The 18,528-nt window shown below is 44.7% G+C and overlaps 3 protein-coding genes across 4 annotated transcripts; 1 reads left to right on the plus strand and 2 right to left on the minus strand.

The window, feature by feature from the left end:
* Positions 1-259: 259 nt before the first annotated feature.
* Positions 260-3,158, minus strand: fancf (FA complementation group F). Its single transcript, XM_029154232.3, has 2 exons — positions 3,091-3,158; positions 260-2,904 (listed from the first exon to the last, which is right to left on the minus strand). Exon 2 carries the CDS (start codon positions 2,848-2,850, stop codon positions 1,828-1,830), a length of 1,023 nt encoding a protein of 340 aa, XP_029010065.1. The 5' UTR covers positions 2,851-2,904; positions 3,091-3,158; the 3' UTR covers positions 260-1,827.
* On the plus strand, positions 3,146-13,948 carry LOC114857601 (growth arrest-specific protein 2). 2 transcript variants are annotated; one of them, XM_029154233.3, is made up of 8 exons: positions 3,146-3,731; positions 5,857-6,018; positions 7,464-7,594; positions 9,901-10,045; positions 10,960-11,023; positions 11,135-11,339; positions 11,418-11,525; positions 13,552-13,948. In XM_029154233.3, the coding sequence occupies exons 2-8, from the start codon at positions 5,874-5,876 to the stop codon at positions 13,759-13,761; spliced, it is 1,008 nt and encodes a 335-aa protein (XP_029010066.1). In that variant the 5' UTR covers positions 3,146-3,731; positions 5,857-5,873; the 3' UTR covers positions 13,762-13,948. The 2 variants fall into 2 exon arrangements, with proteins under 2 accessions (XP_029010066.1, XP_029010067.1); XM_029154234.3 differs by having other exon boundaries at positions 3,149-3,731; positions 9,904-10,045.
* Positions 13,949-14,652: 704 nt separating this feature from the next.
* On the minus strand, positions 14,653-17,599 carry svip (small VCP interacting protein). Its single transcript, XM_029154247.3, has 4 exons — positions 16,950-17,599; positions 16,674-16,724; positions 15,830-15,943; positions 14,653-15,703 (listed from the first exon to the last, which is right to left on the minus strand). Exons 1-4 carry the CDS (start codon positions 17,010-17,012, stop codon positions 15,689-15,691), a joined length of 243 nt encoding a protein of 80 aa, XP_029010080.1. The 5' UTR covers positions 17,013-17,599; the 3' UTR covers positions 14,653-15,688.
* Positions 17,600-18,528: the final 929 nt, after the last annotated feature.

Raw genomic sequence — 18,528 nt, forward strand, 5'->3', positions numbered from 1 at the left:
GTGTGTGGAGGGGCCCCCCTGCCCCCGTGATCTGTCACCGGGGCAGACGAGGGCCAGGCTGGAGCGGCTTAGGCACGTGCCGAGGGAGGGCTCTAGCCCCCTCGGTGCCCCCGCTCCCCCCACCCCCCCGAGGACCCGCTGTTCACACCACCAGATGGGGGCTGGATGTGAGTTTTAATGAAGGCTATCGCTCACAACCCTTTAGAAGCCACAAAGCAAGTCTCAGCTCATGACTGATCCTAACAATATTACACTGGGCTGAAGTGTGTTATTTCTTTTATTTTTAATCTTTTAACAGACCTCTGTTACATGATGCAATAACAGTAATTTATATTTAAAAATGAAGTATTAGCTAAGTGGGGATTTAAAACGTTTCCAAAACAGGTATAGATGCAGATGTAACACTAATTTGTAGTGTTGCCTCTTTAGTCTTTAGTCCAATCTGCAGTCAGGCAATAACACGTCTGAATCATCACGGCTGCTCACTCGTTCTGCTACTTGTGTGTAGAACTGAGTAGGAAGTAGAGACTGCAAAAAGAAAAGCTGCCAGCCTTCTGTCACACAGGTTACATTATGATTTAGCTCGGTATTTAATGTTAAATTGCATCAAAATCTGAAATAAATTGCACGAAATCCAAATTCACGCGCATTTCTGACAGAGGAGCAGGTGACGGCTGCTTTCCCTCCAGCCCAATGCATATGTTCTTCATTGGTTGGAAATAAATTGGTTGTGTACATGCTGCTCCCTACTCAGTGACCCTTGTCTGTCTCTACGTGAATTGCTTTCACGTCGAGCTTAACGAACCGTGGCCGTGTTGGTGTTTCCCTCCACAGTGGCAGGGGCTCTAATCCGCTGCCAGAGTTGTGTCACACACCAGCTATTGTGGACCGTTTGATTGAAGACGCCAGCTCTGGTTAATTGATCCCTCGACCCACAAGGATCCGACTCTGACACATGGGTGAGGCTCGAGATGTGTGAATTGGCAGTCGAGTCACATGACTGGCAATAAACCAATAAAAATGTTTAGACTGCACAGACTGACAGATGGTGTGTGAGATGATTATTTTAGGTAAGAATAAATTAGATTACAGAATGGTTTTCTTCCTTTTTTCATTTTCATGTAGTATCTTGTCTTTTTTATCTAGCTTTACGCTCTGCAAATCAACAAAACTGAATCATTTTGAAGCAGTACATATAAATACGTGGTAGAATACATTCATGTTGCTGAATGACACTTTAAACCTACAGAGACCAATTATTTAGCTGCACACGATGCACCAATTGACAATTACCTTCAATTTAATCCAGGCAGCTCACGTGTAGCAACTGATGTTATACATGTCACATATACTGCATCACAAACGGTGCCATTCTCCAACTGCACTAACAATAAAACCCTGATAATGAAGATACATAACCGTTAAAACACATCTGTACCAAAGTATTGAAAAAGGATATGGCTTTGTTCAGCATTGAGGGAAACCATGAAGCCCAATTTAGGATATTTTTTGAATAAAACCTAGTCAAACTTTGATACATTTTACACAATGTAACATTTTATTTGTTAGAACATTCAGTTTTATTTTTTGTCATTTAACAAAAAATAAAACATATGTTCCTGAAATTTTAAATCTGCTTCAACGGTTTAAATAAATATGCTAAAAACAGTGTGATTGCAACTGTTGGACTAGACATAAACAGGAACCTGTGCAAAGTTTTTATGTCGTGTCATTTATCAAAAGTTCATAAAGAATCATTGAGGTTAAATACATAGCAAATCAAAGAATGTATTAATATATAAATAGGCTTTATTGGATACGTCAAAGTCACTTGGTCAATACTGACAGGAGGTCTCCCCATATGCTCAGGCCGCTGATGTCAAAGTTTCCATCAGAAATTTTCAAAGCAGTTAGTTCTTGTTCTACATCGGCGGGACAGGCCTCAAACAAGGTCTGAAAGTGTTCAGACAGTTTCTGAAACGAAACTGTGGGACTTCTGTGGGTTTGAAACCAAACTCCATCATTTACACTGTACTCCATATCAGAGGCCCACCTTTTTACAAGATCAGTGTACGCGCCTCTAAATTTTACGTGTTTTTTAGCCAGGTTCCCAAGAAGCGTCGTATGCAGAGCAGAACACATGCCCTGGAGCACATTGTGCTTTTTTTGCAACCAGTTTAGGAGAAAATCCTGTGAAGCAATTGTAGTGGGTGAGTCCTCTGGTGTCAGCAGAGCTGCCGCGATGACCAAACAAAAATGTTCTTCCTGTCCTTCACACCCCTGAAGGACAGAGTCTAAAGAGTGTTCTGTCCGACAAGCGTCGCTGCCTTGACCCAGCAGCGCCGACAGCCTCGTCATCAGCATCATCCCCTGCACCTCAGCATCAGCACCAACCAGTGACTGGTCCGTGAGAGGCCGCAGGACTTTACATGCAGATTTGTACTGAACAAGGCGGCTGCAAAAGCCAGTAACGTCCTGATACTCATTATCTTTGGTGTCAACGGGATTCTTGGTGTCAAAAAGGATCTTCATGATCGAGCCGGGCAGCTTCGGGTTGTTCAACAGCCCGATTAGCAGCAGGTGTCGGCACCGGAAGAGATCCGAGAAGGCGACTTGGTGATGATCGGGGAGCGCAGCTCGCAGGCGCTGGGCAGTGAGCTGCAGCTGCTTCTCCGCAGCTCCCCGTATCGCCTGGTTATTGTGAAACCTGAAGAAGACGTGTTCGCAGTACTGGGCCCAGTGGAAAGCTCGGGACAGCGTTCGCTCATCCCACTGCTCCACCGCCGCGCTGTGCGACGCCACGGCCAGCAGCTCCGCCGTGCTCGCCAGGTTTTTCAGCACCGCCTCCATGTGGCGCTCTCGGTGCTCAGGGACGGACACGCGCCGGAGGAGATGCCATAAACACTGGCGGAGGAAGTAATATCATAGAGCTAGCGGGTTAGCTACATGTTAGCAAGCGAGAGCCAAAAAACGAAAACTTGGGCCAAAGTTTCAAAACAGAAACCATCTAACGTCGCTAACAAGTAAAATTATACGACCCAATATATTCATATTTAGTAAAAACAAAATATACAAACTGTACAAACTCACTTGTGTTTAGTTTTTCTCTTCCTGCCATGTGTGCCGCTTTTTGCAACGCGCATGCGCCCTCCTGTGACACAGTTTATTCACCCTTCAAAATAAAAGCCGATATATATAAATTGCAAAATTGGGATTTAGGAAAAACAACAACACGCTGCGTTGGAACAAACAAGGAATTATACAGACTTCGAGAGCCCGTGTTTGTCGAATTATCTTCGTCACTTTCTGTAAACTACAATATCGGCTGTCCGATTCATACGATCGGATGACACTGGCACAGATAGAAGAAACAGAAATCCATTGGATCAGTGTGTATTGGATTGGGTGTCACGGGCTGACCCGCTGAATTCAGTCCAGAAATGTCACACAGAGGCAACACAAAGCGAAGAGGAGGGAGTCACTGCCCGCAGGATGAAACTTCCCTCCCATCATCATCATCATCAGCAGCAGCAGCAGCGTGCTCTGGGTGCAAATGTGCGTATGTGCAGACAGATCCGCCGTGAGAAAGACCTTCCCTGTCCACAGCGGTGCAGTGTTTTGGAGCGTAACCTGTGGGTCGGTGCTGCGCTGTGAAAAGCATGAAAGCTGGGATCCAACAAGTCAGAAGACGAGTGAGAGGAAGGTGCGCATCAACGAGCTGAACCTCCAGGGTGAGCACTCACTAGGGGCTTTGACTGCTGCAGACCCAGTTTTGCTGCTGTCCTATTTCCAAATGCAGCCTTTTTATCTTCATGCATATGTTATTTCAGGTCGGGCTGTAACTTTATAGTCCCTTGGACTTCTCAGTTAGATGTGCAGAACAATGTCACGCTGAAGCTAATGTAGAAGTTGTGGGTTACTTCTTGACAGTTAAAAGAACGAAGATTTCTGTGTTTTTTTTTTGTTTTTCTCTCAACGCATATTTTATGACCCTGAATCTGATTACATTGGTTTTAATTGGTGGCTGTTCGGGCTTTCAGTCACAACTCATGTCCTCCCTTGCTCCTGCTTCCAGACTGGTGAAACGTCTGTAGTGGCTCTTTTTATTTGGGATAAAATGAGGAAACATCTTTGAAATTTTACGCGTTGCCAAATGTTTTAAAAGACAAGTTCAACATGGTCTGAAGCGTTTTATGGCACTAAATTTAGACAGCAGCAAAACGAGCCTGGGTGTGTGGTCTTAACATATGTTTGCATCAAATCCAAGTGTTGATGCTCCACAAACCTGAGCTGAGACCGAAAATGATCTAGAATTAATCAATTAATTAATGCCATACAAAAGCTAAATGTGCATGACGTCTATAAACACGGTAACAGTGGTTTAGTCAGGTTCCACTGCTGCAGAGCAGAAAAGCATGAGGTGCAGTTAGGACAGAGACGCTGCTGTCTTTTCTAATTGACGTGAGTCAGCAGTCAAAATTCCTGTCCATGCCTTTCCTGAAGCAATCTGCAGCCAACTGTGGCTTGTTGTGACGGCCCTGCTGGACTCGCGGGGTCTCTCAGGCTAAAAAAGAAATGGGTTGAAGTGAGTTATGATTCTGATTCCAATGCTGGGTCTGCAGTCAGACTCTCCATCTGCGGCCGCTCTGCGGACCTTGTCCTGTTGCCCCTGTCTTGTCTGTCAACACAGGAATGTGGCACCTGTGTGCGAGTGCTGAGCTCCACAGTTCAGCGTGCGCAGGTAAGTGTCGTGCTCGTGAACACGGGTCCACCTTGTTTGGACGTGGGGTCCTGATGTTGTCGATGTGGGTACAGCTGTGTCCAGGGGGACCTGGATGCGTTCATCAGATCACATTCAGATTCCTCCCGTTGGGTTACTCGCCCTCCGGATTTCAGCCGGGCCACGTTTAAGAGCCAGTTAATGTGGCCATGACAGCTTCACATCCTTGTTTGAATAGCAGGTCATTTGCATCAAATATCCTGCTGCTATTTGCATAACATAGGGAGTGTGTTTAAGATGTTCCTGCTCGTGTCCAGCGTGGACGTGACGGTGTTTAAACATGACAGCTACCGCTGCGCTCTTGAATACACAACTGCAGCAGCGCAAGCGTCGAGTGAAAGAATCGCTGGCGTCTCCGTCTGCGTAGATCTGTATTTCCATTTCGGTGCGTACTTTGGAGACACGGTAATTGCGGCACCAGTTGTGAATATTGACTGCGGAGCTGTTGATGCGTTATTACTCTGCTCGGCTCCTACATCTGGTGCCCAGTTGTTTTGAATTACTCGCTCTTCTCAGCAGCGGGCCCATTAATGAAGTGACACCGGACTGAAAGATTTCCACGTTAATGACCGTACAGTGAACACTTGGCCTTCGGTGTCACAATATTGGAAACGACTGAGAAATGTCTCATTTAGTCAGGGATTTCAGTTTACAGGCAATAAGTGGCTGTGGCTGCACTAACACTGTTAGTTGCGGGCTCTCAACCAGGCCATAATATAAAAGCAGCTGTGTTGATATAGACTAGACTGTATCACGCAGTAATCTGAAGGAGCTCTTTGTTTGTGCCTGGTGTTTGTTGAATAGAAGTCCCACTGTGTGACACTGGCTGGTATAACAGTGCCTCTTGTCCAACAAAGAGGCAGACAGAAACTGCACTGTCAGCCTCCATGAGAACGTCTCATGTCATCAGGTAGACTGTAAACCACACCAGGGCTCGGCCCGGAGCACAAAAGCGCAGGGATCTCTCAGTTCATCCACCTTTTCATTTTTAGAATGTGTTTCGTAGATGAATGTTGTTTTTATCTCGTGGCTGCTTCGATGCTGATGCTATGCTGCCGGTTTCTCCTGCTTTTCAGGCTGCCAGTAGGGAATCATGTGGAGCTCGCTGAGCCCCAAGCAGCCCGGCGGGCCCGGCCTCGCCGACATGCAGCAGTACCAGCAGTGGCTGGCCAGTCGCCACGAGGCCAGTCTGCTGCCCATGAAGGAGGACCTGGCCCTGTGGCTCACCAACATGCTAGGTAGGCAACACAGCCATCAGATGTGTTTGCATCATGCAACGGAGCCTAGTGGAAATAATCTTAAATTCAGCTAATCTTCATATTCCAACAGGCTTTGCGTCCTGCAGGGACCTGTGTTCAATCTCAAACTCATTGCAGGCTGTTTTAAACCGTTTTTCATGTTCACACTCTCCTATAGATTTGGCTCCAACAGAATAATGAGAGTCATTATCGGGTCCTGAATAATGCACAGCCCGTGGTGGCGACGCAGAGGCAGCATTAGCAGAAGTTTTGTGCAAGGCTGTTATTACCTAATAAATCACCCTTGTGTACTTAGAAGTGCAGTCATGAAACAATCGGTGGCTCAGATTTAAATTAAGCGGCTTCAACTTAACTTAAACAAACATATATTAGTTCTCTCTTGCCTTTGCTGTGGTTAAGGATCGATATTGTGTAGTTACACTTAGGCCTGGATGCCAACAGACACCTGTCTGTGTTAGGGCGCCCTGTCATCCCGTCATCTGTCTGTTTGCACTGGGACCAGTTGTGCTAGAAACCTCTGAGGTTTGTGGCGGGAGAGCAAGAGCACACAGGCTCAGTGTTACCAGAAAACACACAGTGTCGTCTGAGTTTGTTGGTTTAAGCCGGACCGTGAGCTCCTCAGAGTTTACAGTCTGAGGTGGGAGGAGCAGCAGTGCGAGGATGAGTCCACCGTCTGGGTGGGAGGCGGCTGATGCTGCCGCTGATGAGTCACGTTGTTGTGATAGGATGAGCTGAGCGGTCATAGCACCCAGGAGCTCAGAATAAGGGTCTCTGTGAGCATCCTCTCACATACTGTACACGTACTATCCTCACACAAGGATGAGTGCGGGAGACTGTGGGCATGAGAGGGAGCCTTCATCAGGCATTTCTCAAGATTTCAATCTCTCTTTTCTGGGCTCAATTACAACATTTGGAACTCATTAAACGCCGAACCCCGAGACCCCTCCTCCTATAAGAAACAGAACAGGGATAAAAAAAGTCTCCCCGGTTCTTTCCACAGTCGCCCCCCTGCCACCACCTCCTATTTCACAATGATCTAACCAAGAAGGAATGGTCCTCTGGAAGTCAGTCAAGTGGACACCACATGTTGATCACCAATCTATCTGTGCAACTGTGCAGGGCAACGAGGCACTACTGCGCCACTTTCTCCTGTCATTGTCGCCAAGTGGTGTGTTCAGGAAAATCCCCCCAGATTCCCTCAAATCTGGCTCTTGCAAAGTTGCATAAACCCAATAGCAGCAGCAGCAGCCAGGTTCAATCAGTCCAGCGGTTTCACCAACATTGCATCAGGTCTAGTTCAACTGGAACTGGAGATTAGCTTTTACTTCTCTACAGTGAGTGGATGTATACATTCTTAAATGGGTGTTTTCATAAGGAATTTATGGCGTTGGATTCTCTGCTCTCTTTATGTGTCCCCCGGTCAGGTCTGGAAATCACAGCCGAAAGCTTCATGGATCGCTTAGACAATGGGTTCCTGTTGTGCCAGCTGGCTGAGACACTACAGGAGAAGTTCAGGCAAAGTAACGGAGACCTGTCTGCGCCTGGCAACAGCAAGGTACGAAGCCAGGGTACAGTAGTCTGGCACAATCACCGTTACAGGGATAACACTAATCTACAAGTCAAATCTTGGCTCAAAATGTTCCCAAACTAACTTTGCTTGAATGACGTGACAGAAGATTGTTTCTGAGAGAGGAAACAACAGTCAGGCAGCAGTGAAAGATTGAATAAGACTGTCTGGCAATCACTTTGCTCTCTAACCATTAGAAATGTGAAATCCAGACACGCTAAGTCATATATGTTGTATGTTTAAAACTTAAATCTAGGTTTATGTAATCTTTTTGTCCCATGAACTCGAAATGGTTTCCAGTGTAATTTATTGGGACCAGATGCCTTAAAGGCAACAGTAATGAAGTTGTATTGACTCACTTCCCTAATGTGCACGACCCTAAATAAGATCAATTAAAGCAATACATTAATCCTTCCCAGTTCAAAGAAATGTCAACAGCATTATTAAAGTTTGCATGATAATATTAAAAAGCCAGAAAACTTGGTAAAATGGTAAATAAGTATATATTTCCTTTCCACTCTGCTGTATGTGTTATGTGAGGTGTTTCATGGGGGATGGGGGTCTGCAGCGTTCAGCAGGGGGAAAAAAGAAAACGTAAGGCTGGTGAGGACGTACTGTAAGTGATGGGGCCCCACGTCTCCTGGAAGAACTGGCAACGCTATCGCAGGCTTTAATATTGTGTTAGTCCTGACTGAGGGTTAAATCAAATCAAAACTAAAGTCAGGCAGCTGCTGCAAACAAGCTTTACTGGGTCAGTGAAAGAAACCTGATCAAAAGTCTGGTCTTTTAAGCTACCATAGAAAAAATATAGTTTTATTGCATTATATTGCATTATTGCAAGTATTTTTTTTTATTCTGCAGAAAAATGTGCATTAATCAACTTTACAGCAAAAGTCTGGTTTTATGCACGTGATGCTCAGTAGGTTACCAACACAGAGTGTTTCTGCCCACATGCAAACGAGCCGCGCGTTGGCTCATAAGTTAGAACTGTTGATGTTTGCACCGAGGGATTACTGCTGTGCTGACGGTGGGTCTCCTGATCTCAGTGCGAGTGGAGCAGCACAGATGTGAGGAAATACTTGAAGTCAATGACCGTGGGCAGAGAGGAGCTGCTGAAATAGAGGAGCTATTGATTGAAAAGGGAGAGAGCGAGAGAAAGGGAGGCCCTGGGACGAGTTAGGCAACAGTGCTTTAACACTAGAAATGTTGAGGCTTTCTTGCTATTCGCCCATGATACAGTATGATTCAGTGGAAGTCCTGTCATATCCATTTAAACTACCTTCTAGCTCATAATTGGAGCAAATAATTCTTCTGTGAGGTCATCATCGCCTCTCATGAGCTGTAGGCCACGTCCATCATCATCGGGGAAATCTGCACAGAAATGATACAATAAGTGATACTAAGTGATGTGTTTACAATTAGTCATCTAATACAGATGAAACTGAATGTACCATCATGTGTCCTGTTGCAGAGACGTTACAGTGCAGGAAACGTGAATATGACTGTGTTTTTCTCCTATCATCAAATTCTAGGCCAGAGTTTATTAGCGCCTTTTACCAGACTATAAAGTATTAGTGTAGCAGTACAGGTGTAACGTTATGGCTCTGTGGCGTTCACACAGTACGGCCTTGTCCTTTTTATGAGCTCCCATCTGTTTAAACAGCATCTCTTCCAAAGGCTCTGTGCGACTTCTAGGCGTTTAAAGGTGCAGGTAATTCATGCAAACCACAGCAGAAACAATACCATGACATGGTGACTCTGAGATCAAACGACGCGGCCAATGTGGCCGGCATTATTCCTCTAAGAACGCAACAACAGACAGGATTCCAGACAAAGCGAAACGGAGAGCCTGGAAAGAAAAGAGAATACCCACAAAAGCCTGCATATTTCCAGCATGAGCTCACTGCACCTTTCTCGTAGCACAGACGTAGCACATATCCTGTATAAAACCACAGCGAGCCGCATAAATCTCCCCGAATGAACCGCGTGGGGGCTGGAACCCACACGCGTGCTATTTGATCCCAGATTATTGAAGGTCTGGTAGAGCAGCCCTGCTTTACGAATCTGCCATCTCCAGTATCGATCTGTCGGGGCGAGGCTCTCCATCCTCAGTGAAACTGGAGCCCGAACAGATGGGGAAGAAATCCATGTTGATAAAAAGTATGTGGTCTATGTTTTGATGGAAACTTCTGTTCAGCATTATTCAGCCATGAGGTGGTGGGGGGGGGGGTCATCTTAGGTTCTTTGCTGATTAGTGTACATGAACACACGCACTAACGAACCCGTGTCTGCAGCAGAGCGCTACCCATCGGAGGATTCCCTGTCGGCAGAGCGCTCCCTCCGGCTCCTTCTTTGCACGGGACAACACGGCCAACTTCCTGGCGTGGTGTCGGGAGGCTGGAGTTGGAGAAACGTGTCTGTTTGAGTCCGAGGGTTTAGGTAAGTCAGCGAGGACGCTGGACCGTGAAAGGCCCGGTTGTGCAGGTGGGGCGCCGGCCCGGTTGGACCGACCCGCTCTCCCGGCCGCTGTGCAGCTCACTGGGAGCGCTGTCAGAGCCCGGCTCGAACGCTGTGCACGGAGTGTCTGGGCTAGAAAGGAACACAAGCGGAGGCAGAAGGGTGCGAGCTGCTGGGAAAGTAGGCCAAGACTATGCAAATGTTTTCCTGAGCTCAGCGTAGGATCCGCTGCTCCCTTCTACAGTGACTCCGTACATGTGTAATCCACCCCGAGTTATTCTACTGAAGTATGTTAGAAGCTGAAATATGTCTGGGCTGAAACAGCAGATGTACAGAATGCGACCCTGATGCTAAGAGAATGTCCTCTCTGACTAATGCCTGGTGGAGCGGCGCTGAGTACTTTAAGATATTCAGATCTTTTCGGAAGTCAAGGTAACGCTTGAAAATGAAAAATCACATATAAACGTGATATAGAATATTGTGATCGTGCTTCAGAGAAACGCTGACAAATGTCTCCTTCCTGTCTTTCTCTCTCTCTTTCTCTGGACGGATGGGTCAGTTCAGCGGTAGATGTAACAGCAGCAGGTTTGCTAAAGCATGGTGTGGTCTGTCACATGACGCATCCATTGTCACCGTTCGATCACACACTGGTCGGGGGGGAAAACACCTCCCCGCTCCCAGTTACGCATCCTCAGTGTGAACGAGGCCCGTCTTCATTTGATCTGGGCCCAACTGGATCAGTGAAGAGAGGCACATTGAAATGCATGTTCGTGTTTGAGTTCATGACCCAGTTTCCTCAGCATCGTGTCTCCATCACACAGTCACCCATTCTCACTCATAAGAATGTGATACAGCACCGCTGTCTATCCTGTAATTCACATTATTTCTGTCCTTAGTTCTCCACAAGCAGCCACGGGAGGTGTGCCTCTGCCTTCTAGAGCTGGGCCGCATAGCATCACGGTGCGCTCCCGGTTTTACGTTTGTGCAATTCAATTGATCCACATTTTGCTCATTTATTCTTTCATAGCTGCATGCTGTCAACTTGCATTCCTCCCTGTTTCCATGGTGCAGCTACAACGTGGAGCCTCCCGGCCTCATAAAGCTGGAGAAAGAGATTGAACAAGAAGAGAAGGCGCCTCTACCTCCTCCATCACCCGTGTCCCCGGTGCAGCCCCTCGCTCCATCTCCGTCCTCTCCTTCCTCTCCTGCCCCACCTCTGACTCCTACCAGAGTGCCTTCCAGCAAGAAGAGCTCAGGGAAGCTGCTGGATGACGCCGTGAGTCGCCATGGCTGTTGTATTAGACGCCCAAAGGGAAGAACATCTGTAACACGTTTGTCTCTGTCGGTGTCGAAGGTGAGACACATCGCCGATGATCCGCCCTGCAAGTGTCAGAATAAGTTCTGTGTCGAGAGACAGTCGCAGGGTCGATACCGTGTTGGGGTGAAGATGCTTTTCATCCGGGTGAGTTTAAAACTGTGTGATTTAAATAAAAGCACAGCTTTTAGGGAGTTTTACTGTTTATCATAGGGTTTAAAGATAAACATATCACGACTCTGTGGCTTTAAAAGAAATCATTCTTCACAAGATTTCCATGTGAGCTGCGGCTACATTTGATATCTTATCTAGTTGTTGCATTAAAGTCTTAAATCCTGTGAATTTACCAAGCCAGAAAATATTAGTGGACCTTCTCTGGGCGGAGGAAGAAAGGCTTTTGGAGGAAGACAAATGGAGAGATTAGAGACGTAGCTTGGTCCCATTGGGACTGTGGTTACTTGGCAACACACAACCAGAATTCACACCTCTAAGAATGTGATTCATGCGGCTGGTATGCTTAGGATGTGCAGGCGTGCAGGAGTGAGTTTACTCTTGGATGTCCTCTGCTGCCTGCACATTACATTACAAGTACTTAAAAATCTGACCAAATAAAAAAAATACAACATAAATTCAATAATGAATCATGTGCAACACATATGTGGTATTTTGTGGCACCTGAGTCACAGTGGGTACTTATTTACATGAAGGACAACTCAAATCACACCACATACTGCGCGTGTTTGAATTTCTATCATCATTTATACCTTTTCAATGACTGAATGCTTCACTGTGTTGCTGAGCAACCAAGGACAAATGATGACGAGCTCAGCACTGGCTCCGTGCAGTCTTTTGTACAGTGTTGTGTCTATACCTTACATGTCATGTTTCATTAAAACTCAATTTTTCCTTAGGCATAAAATAACTTGTGAAGATCTAAGAAGAAGCTGAGAAACAATTCCTCATCTAGTGATGTAACAGATGTCCTATACAGAGTGTGTGACTTACATCAAGTGTTAAGACTCTCTGTCTCTCAGCCAGCGCTCTTCACACTGAAGGCACTTTAATTAAAATTCCTTAAATGGTTTAACCCCCCGGCAGCTGCTTTCACAGAAAAAAAAACACTAAGACAGTGAAGAAAATAAGCAGCGCAAGGACAACAGAGGCATGAAGGACATATACGAGTGTGCTTCATAATAATAGAGACTGACCTTCTTCACCCAGAAACAAATGAGATGGTTGTAACATCCCAGTGTTTGTGGGGAGTGTTGTCCCAGTGCTGCCTCCCGGGTCTCTGCCGTTCTCTGGCCTTCTGCAAAAGGGACCCGACTCTAACAAGGGTCTCGTCCCAAAGCAGCCTGATTGAACCCCCTCTGCATCAAACAGGTCCATCAAACCCACAGTCCCAAAGCCCGGAGGCCTGGTGCTGCTGATTGAAGCCCTGCCCCACCACTGCCCTGTACATTGATTCCTTTAAGAGGCTTATAAATGCTGCATGTTATGCAGCTGGAGGGCAGTCGGCCTCATACCTGGCCAGACTGAGGCGACGGTGTCCTGAGACATTTTACCCTCTCACTAATTGATCTTGTCCTCAAAGACAAACATAGCAAAACTTACTAAACATAAAGGAGAATACCATTGTGTTGTTGAATCTTATAGGGCTCTAAAAAGTAATGCAGCCTGTGACGAATGCAAGCGTCCAATGCACCAAAGCCTTTTATTTCTCCCTCTCTTCATAATAATGCACATGTTGCCATGGTATCCAGTTGCCCTGATGTGGCAGGTGGCATCATTAAGAAGAAAGTGTGGCAAACTGATGATGAATAAAATTACTGTACATAACCCCTTCAGCAGAGGATGTAATATTTAGCTAACTGGTAATTTTCCGCTGAATTAATTTAAACCACGCTTTGCGGGGTTTCGTCCAGACTTTTTGCTGCATGGACTTGCAGCTTTTTGTTCATCGTAGTCTGCTCAATAAAGCGTCCGGCTGGTGGGGAGAGAGCACGCTTCCCTCCAGAGACCTTAATCAGTCTGAAGCCTCCACATCAATCAACAAGCTGACATCAAAGCTGTGCTTAAGTGTTCACTCAACTCCAGGCCATAGTCTCAGAGATGACATTAGTCTTACACGGGGGCTCAGAAGCAGCATTTTCGACCCTGTTTGTCTCTGCAGATGCTGCACAACAAGCACGTGATGGTGCGCGTAGGTGGAGGCTGGGAGACCTTCGAGAGCTACCTTCTGAAACACGACCCCTGCCGTATGCTCCAAATCTCCCGGGTGGAGGGCAAGGTGTCCCCTCTCAACAGCAAGTCCCCCAACATCAAGGACCTCACCCCCGACAGCTACCTGGTGGTGGCAGCGCACTACCGCAGCAAGAAGTGAGGACGGGGCCGAGACCTGCACCACAGCAGCAGCTGCCTGCTGTGTGTTTTCCTCTGTACCAAAGGGATGTGGCTACCTATCATTTACTGTCATTCATAGAAGGCTCGTCTGTGTAAAATCATGCTTGGTTTTATTTTCTTGGTGAAAGGAATTTTTAGTAAAATGTCAAATAAATCTGGGAATCTCACTTATCCTCAACTTTGGGTTTTCTCTAAAAAGCGCAAATAAGGCTGTACAGTTTATGGAAGTTGTCATTTACTGACCAAATTGTATTTTTAGCTGGGGAACACATGGACATTAGTAGTAATGGATGTTTAGAGTGTGTCTTAACTGTGGACCAGGACTCATCTGTAGTTTTACAGTATATGATAGAAGCAAAATATTTTTTAATCATTATGAATATGATAAATAAGTAAATGGGTGGAGGTTTCAGGAAGTCCTGCTTCTTTCTAAAGAACATCAGAACTGATCAGAAGTGAAAAGCTGCAGCCTAAAGAAATGTATTTAACCAAAGCAGGACTTATTCTCCACTGAGTGGTGTGGCAAACACGATAACAAAATGCTTAAATAGCAAATTTCCTATACATTATTGTTCATATTTTACTTTTAGAACCTGGACAATCACTTTCACAGAATCCAATCTGTAAATACAACCTTACTGAGAATTCATTTCAGGCTCTTCAGGTCGTTGGTTTGTTATACTCTACTGACCTCTAGAGGTAAAGCAGCTGTTAACCGTGAGCTTCACGCAATTACTATACAACTTAATTTACATCATCACCATGTTTTCTTCTTAGCTCAGTTGTGGGGCCATGGTGAAACAACGACTATGCAATAGATCACAAGTTTATATTTGCATCATAACTTGAACACATGCAAGTGACACAGCAGTTAGTAAGCAGAAATGTGGTTTATTGTAGCAAACATTGGCTAAATTCTGTTCTACAAAATGGCAAGAGCACCAGAAGCATTCAAGGGTCAAGTGAAGGCTTTAAGAAAAGCACTCGGTACAGCAAATCTAAGTAAATACACACAACATACACACTTCACTTACTTCTGTCCTTCATGTTTCCTTTGTAAACAGTGTAAGAGTATATTCGCTGTCACCAAATATTGACAAATTCTTGGTGTGTCACAGAAGCTTCCTTCTGTCATATGGCAACTTCTGAACAGAACTCAGATCTTATTTAAGTTACGCAGGCATCACATTAGTGTTTCGCAAACGTCAATATTTGATAGAACAGAGATAAAGGTATATGAAAGGAGCAGAGACCATAAAGTGTAAAGTGCAATAGGTCGTACATGCGTGGTCCTTTTACTGGGGCTGAATGTGTGTTACGTCGTTTTACTCACCACTATCTGCTCTACAATTTGTCAAGTAAGTCGTTTGTGCTTAATAATCACCAATTCAGCAACTAAAAACTAGGCCATCTACAAACCTACTTATGAACCATACATTTTCAGAGCAGAGCAAATTTTTACCCAAAAGTGTCAAGTGTCATTCGTTTAATTGGTTTAAATCAGTTTTATGGTAAATAACGGATATACAGTAAATACTGATCCTCAACTAAGAAACCATGTAATGATAAAGCTCTGTCTCAACAGGGCAACGGGCACCATAGAATTTTTCTAATCATAATCTTTTGTTATCTTATATTATAACTTACTGTGAGCCTTGTCAAATAAAATCAATGCAATAACAATTGTATGTGTTTGCTCTTTTCTTCTCTTTCCCCAATTGGTCAAAAGGTCTAAACTTGCTTGAATAACCTGGCAACAAAGGGGCTAGTTCTGTCTGTGCTCACCTCAGATTGTTTTGCATGAACCATATCTCATCAGACAATCAGGAATTTGATTTCAATGCACAGCAGTTCCTTCCTTTTGCGGTATTACTTCTTGCTTTAGACTTCAAATTTTACCAGTGTCTTCAGCCCACCTGCCACTACAAAAAAAAGACCAGAAATGAAATATCATAAAAATGACACTAGAGTATTGCGACATTATTAGTGGTATTGGCTCAAAGTAACTGTTTAAGGAATCAGAGTTTGAGAATATACACAAAACTGACCTTCAACCCACCACCACCAGACACAGAAGAGGTCACCGCCTGTTTCTCAATCTCTTCCTGTTTCTTTCTTTTCTTTTCCACTGCGTCTGGGTTTTTAACACCCCTGTATGCTGTCTGTAAAAAAGGGAGATATGATCAATTGCAAGTTGGCGATATTTTAATTTCTTTGTTTAAAAAATATACACCGGTTAGTAGTTATAAACATGCATGTGTTGGGTTTATAAGGCATGTTAATAAATCAGTCCATAGCCATTTAAATAAGCATGAAGCATGTTCACGCCTCCCAAACAGACGCTCAGCTGCCTAAAAAGGCATTTCGGCTGTAGTGGCTTTGAATGTGTGGGCGCTGAGGGTTTATTCTGTGGCAGCCTGTGCATAAACTGTGACGGTATCAGCCAGGACGTTGAAAAAATGTGATTCATAGCAGAAGCCTGAGCGAGTTGAATATTAGCTGATCTCACAGGAGAAGACTCTTGACTCTGGTCCATGTCTACTTACCTTGATGCAACCTTTGCATGACTCTTACGGGTTTGCAAGTGGGTTTTCTGTACAATAGCAAAGAACACTCACCCACTGCGTAGTAATAGGTCTGGATTGATTAAATAGCTTGTCTATAACCATCTCCTGCATTAAGTTAATAAATATACATGTACATCTGGTTGAACGTAATCCTATGTGACGCAGCAGTTCCTGATTTGATTTTATAATTTGTGTATAGATACAGTATGTCTCTGGTTTTGGGGCTAAGATGAAACGTTCCCTGGTTTGACAACACATTGTTTTAATACTTGATTATGAGATTCATAGTTAACGCAAATCAATGTGTTACAGCAGATGCACCTACCTCTTTCTGCCTCTTCTCAGCAGCCTCGGCTAACTGTCTTCTTCTCGTCTCCTGTTAACAACAGAGAGGTAAACACACACGCCTGTCTGAGCTAACATGGCTAACCAAGCTAGCATGGCTAACACTCCAGCTAAGCGCAGCCGACGCCCCCCAAAACATTATCGAGTGGGACCTCTGCGCCTCTATTACCTTATATTTGGTACTAGGGTTAAAGCATTAACTGTCGATCAACGTAATCCCACACCTGTTTGAAAAAGTCACAGTAAATGAACTTACAGGGTCCGGAGTGACAACGACGTCGTCCGCTGCTCCGCCAAGGCACGGTAGGCACATCCCCATGCTGGAGTTATGTTGTTCCAAAATAAAAGTGGCAGCGCAGAAAACACGTTATGGGCGCGTGGGTTCGGCGCGTGGGTCCAGCTGCGGGGCCCGTTCTAAGGGCTCGGGCTCAGTATTAAGGCAACAGAAGCGGCCGCTTCTACTCCAGGCGGAGGGCGCTGGCTCGTCTGGCATTACGTTACCGTTAGCTAACGGTAGCCTAGCGTCACAGCTAACAGCTGAAGCAAAGGTTACTGCACTACAAGCCCATTCTCCTTTGCTGCTTTCTACAAACTTACTGATCCTCACACCTCTTGTTTAATCTTCGGGGCATTTGGACAATAGCTGTTGGAGTCAGACGTGTTGCAGCGGGATATTTCCCTAAACTAAACTGCTCACGGTACGGTTAATCTGCCAGGGTGCGTTCAATGACGTTCATGAGTCGTGTTTGTTGACGCCTTCCGTTATTCCGTTTGTCATATTGTGACAAAACGGATACCAAATGTTCGACTAGCAATAAAAACACAACGACACTAACGTTGCGCTCCGGTTTAAGCACATTTACACGTTTTAAAAGCTTTATATCTGTGGCGCGTGCTAGGGGGGTTTGAATGTAGCTTGATGCGTCAGGAAAAAAGTCGCTGGTCCAACAGCGCCACCGCGTGGCGATGAACGACATAAGCTACAATTTGTGCTGTTTCCCGTTGGTTAAACAACTGTGTATTCTATAGGACTATAATAAAAACCTACTTAACTACATCGATTGATTGTTATAATGACTAAGTGTAAATACTGACAATAAATAATGGTTATAATAATGGTTTATTATTTAGACTTTTTAAATACTACTTAGCAGTTTATGTATTCAAGTTAGCCCTAATTCCACCAGCTCTGAGATTATTAAGCATAATGAGTAGTTTTGCTTTTGTTTAAAAATAGTTGTATACTTTTTTAGGTAATATTTTGATATGGTTAATTAAATTATGAAAAGATACCATATTCATACATTAAAGTGCAAGATTGAGTTTCAGATTGAAGTGAATATAATCTCCACAGAAATAAATAGGATATAAAGAATTAGTGCTGTGTCTCAGTAGAATAAATAGGTATCCTCCAGGACAATGTGATGATATTAACGATATGGCATTTTTAAGATGGTGATTTCTGAACATTTGTAATATGTCAGTACAATCTTAACCCCACACTTGTGTGTCTTCCTTTCATTTGCTTGGCTTTATGGCTTGCAGGGATACTGTGGAAGAAAACGCAGTATAGAACTAAAGATGAAAATGTTACGGAAGGTCTTTTTTTAATATTATTACCTTTTTTAATATGCCTCAAGTGAAACTAATAGATTCTGTCAGAGTATGTCAATAAATTAAAGTTTTGCTGTAGTCTATGAGAAAGCCCTACGATTCACTACACTGCAGTTCCATCCAGTCAATATTGTACAATCAATAGGCTGAGAATTTAATGTTGTACCCATCATCGCCCGGCAGCGCTGCTGTACACTCCGCCCATCCATCTTCACTGCGCT

The sequence above is a fragment of the Betta splendens genome, chromosome 6 (assembly GCF_900634795.4).
Source record: "Betta splendens chromosome 6, fBetSpl5.4, whole genome shotgun sequence".
NCBI lineage: Eukaryota > Metazoa > Chordata > Actinopteri > Anabantiformes > Osphronemidae > Betta > Betta splendens.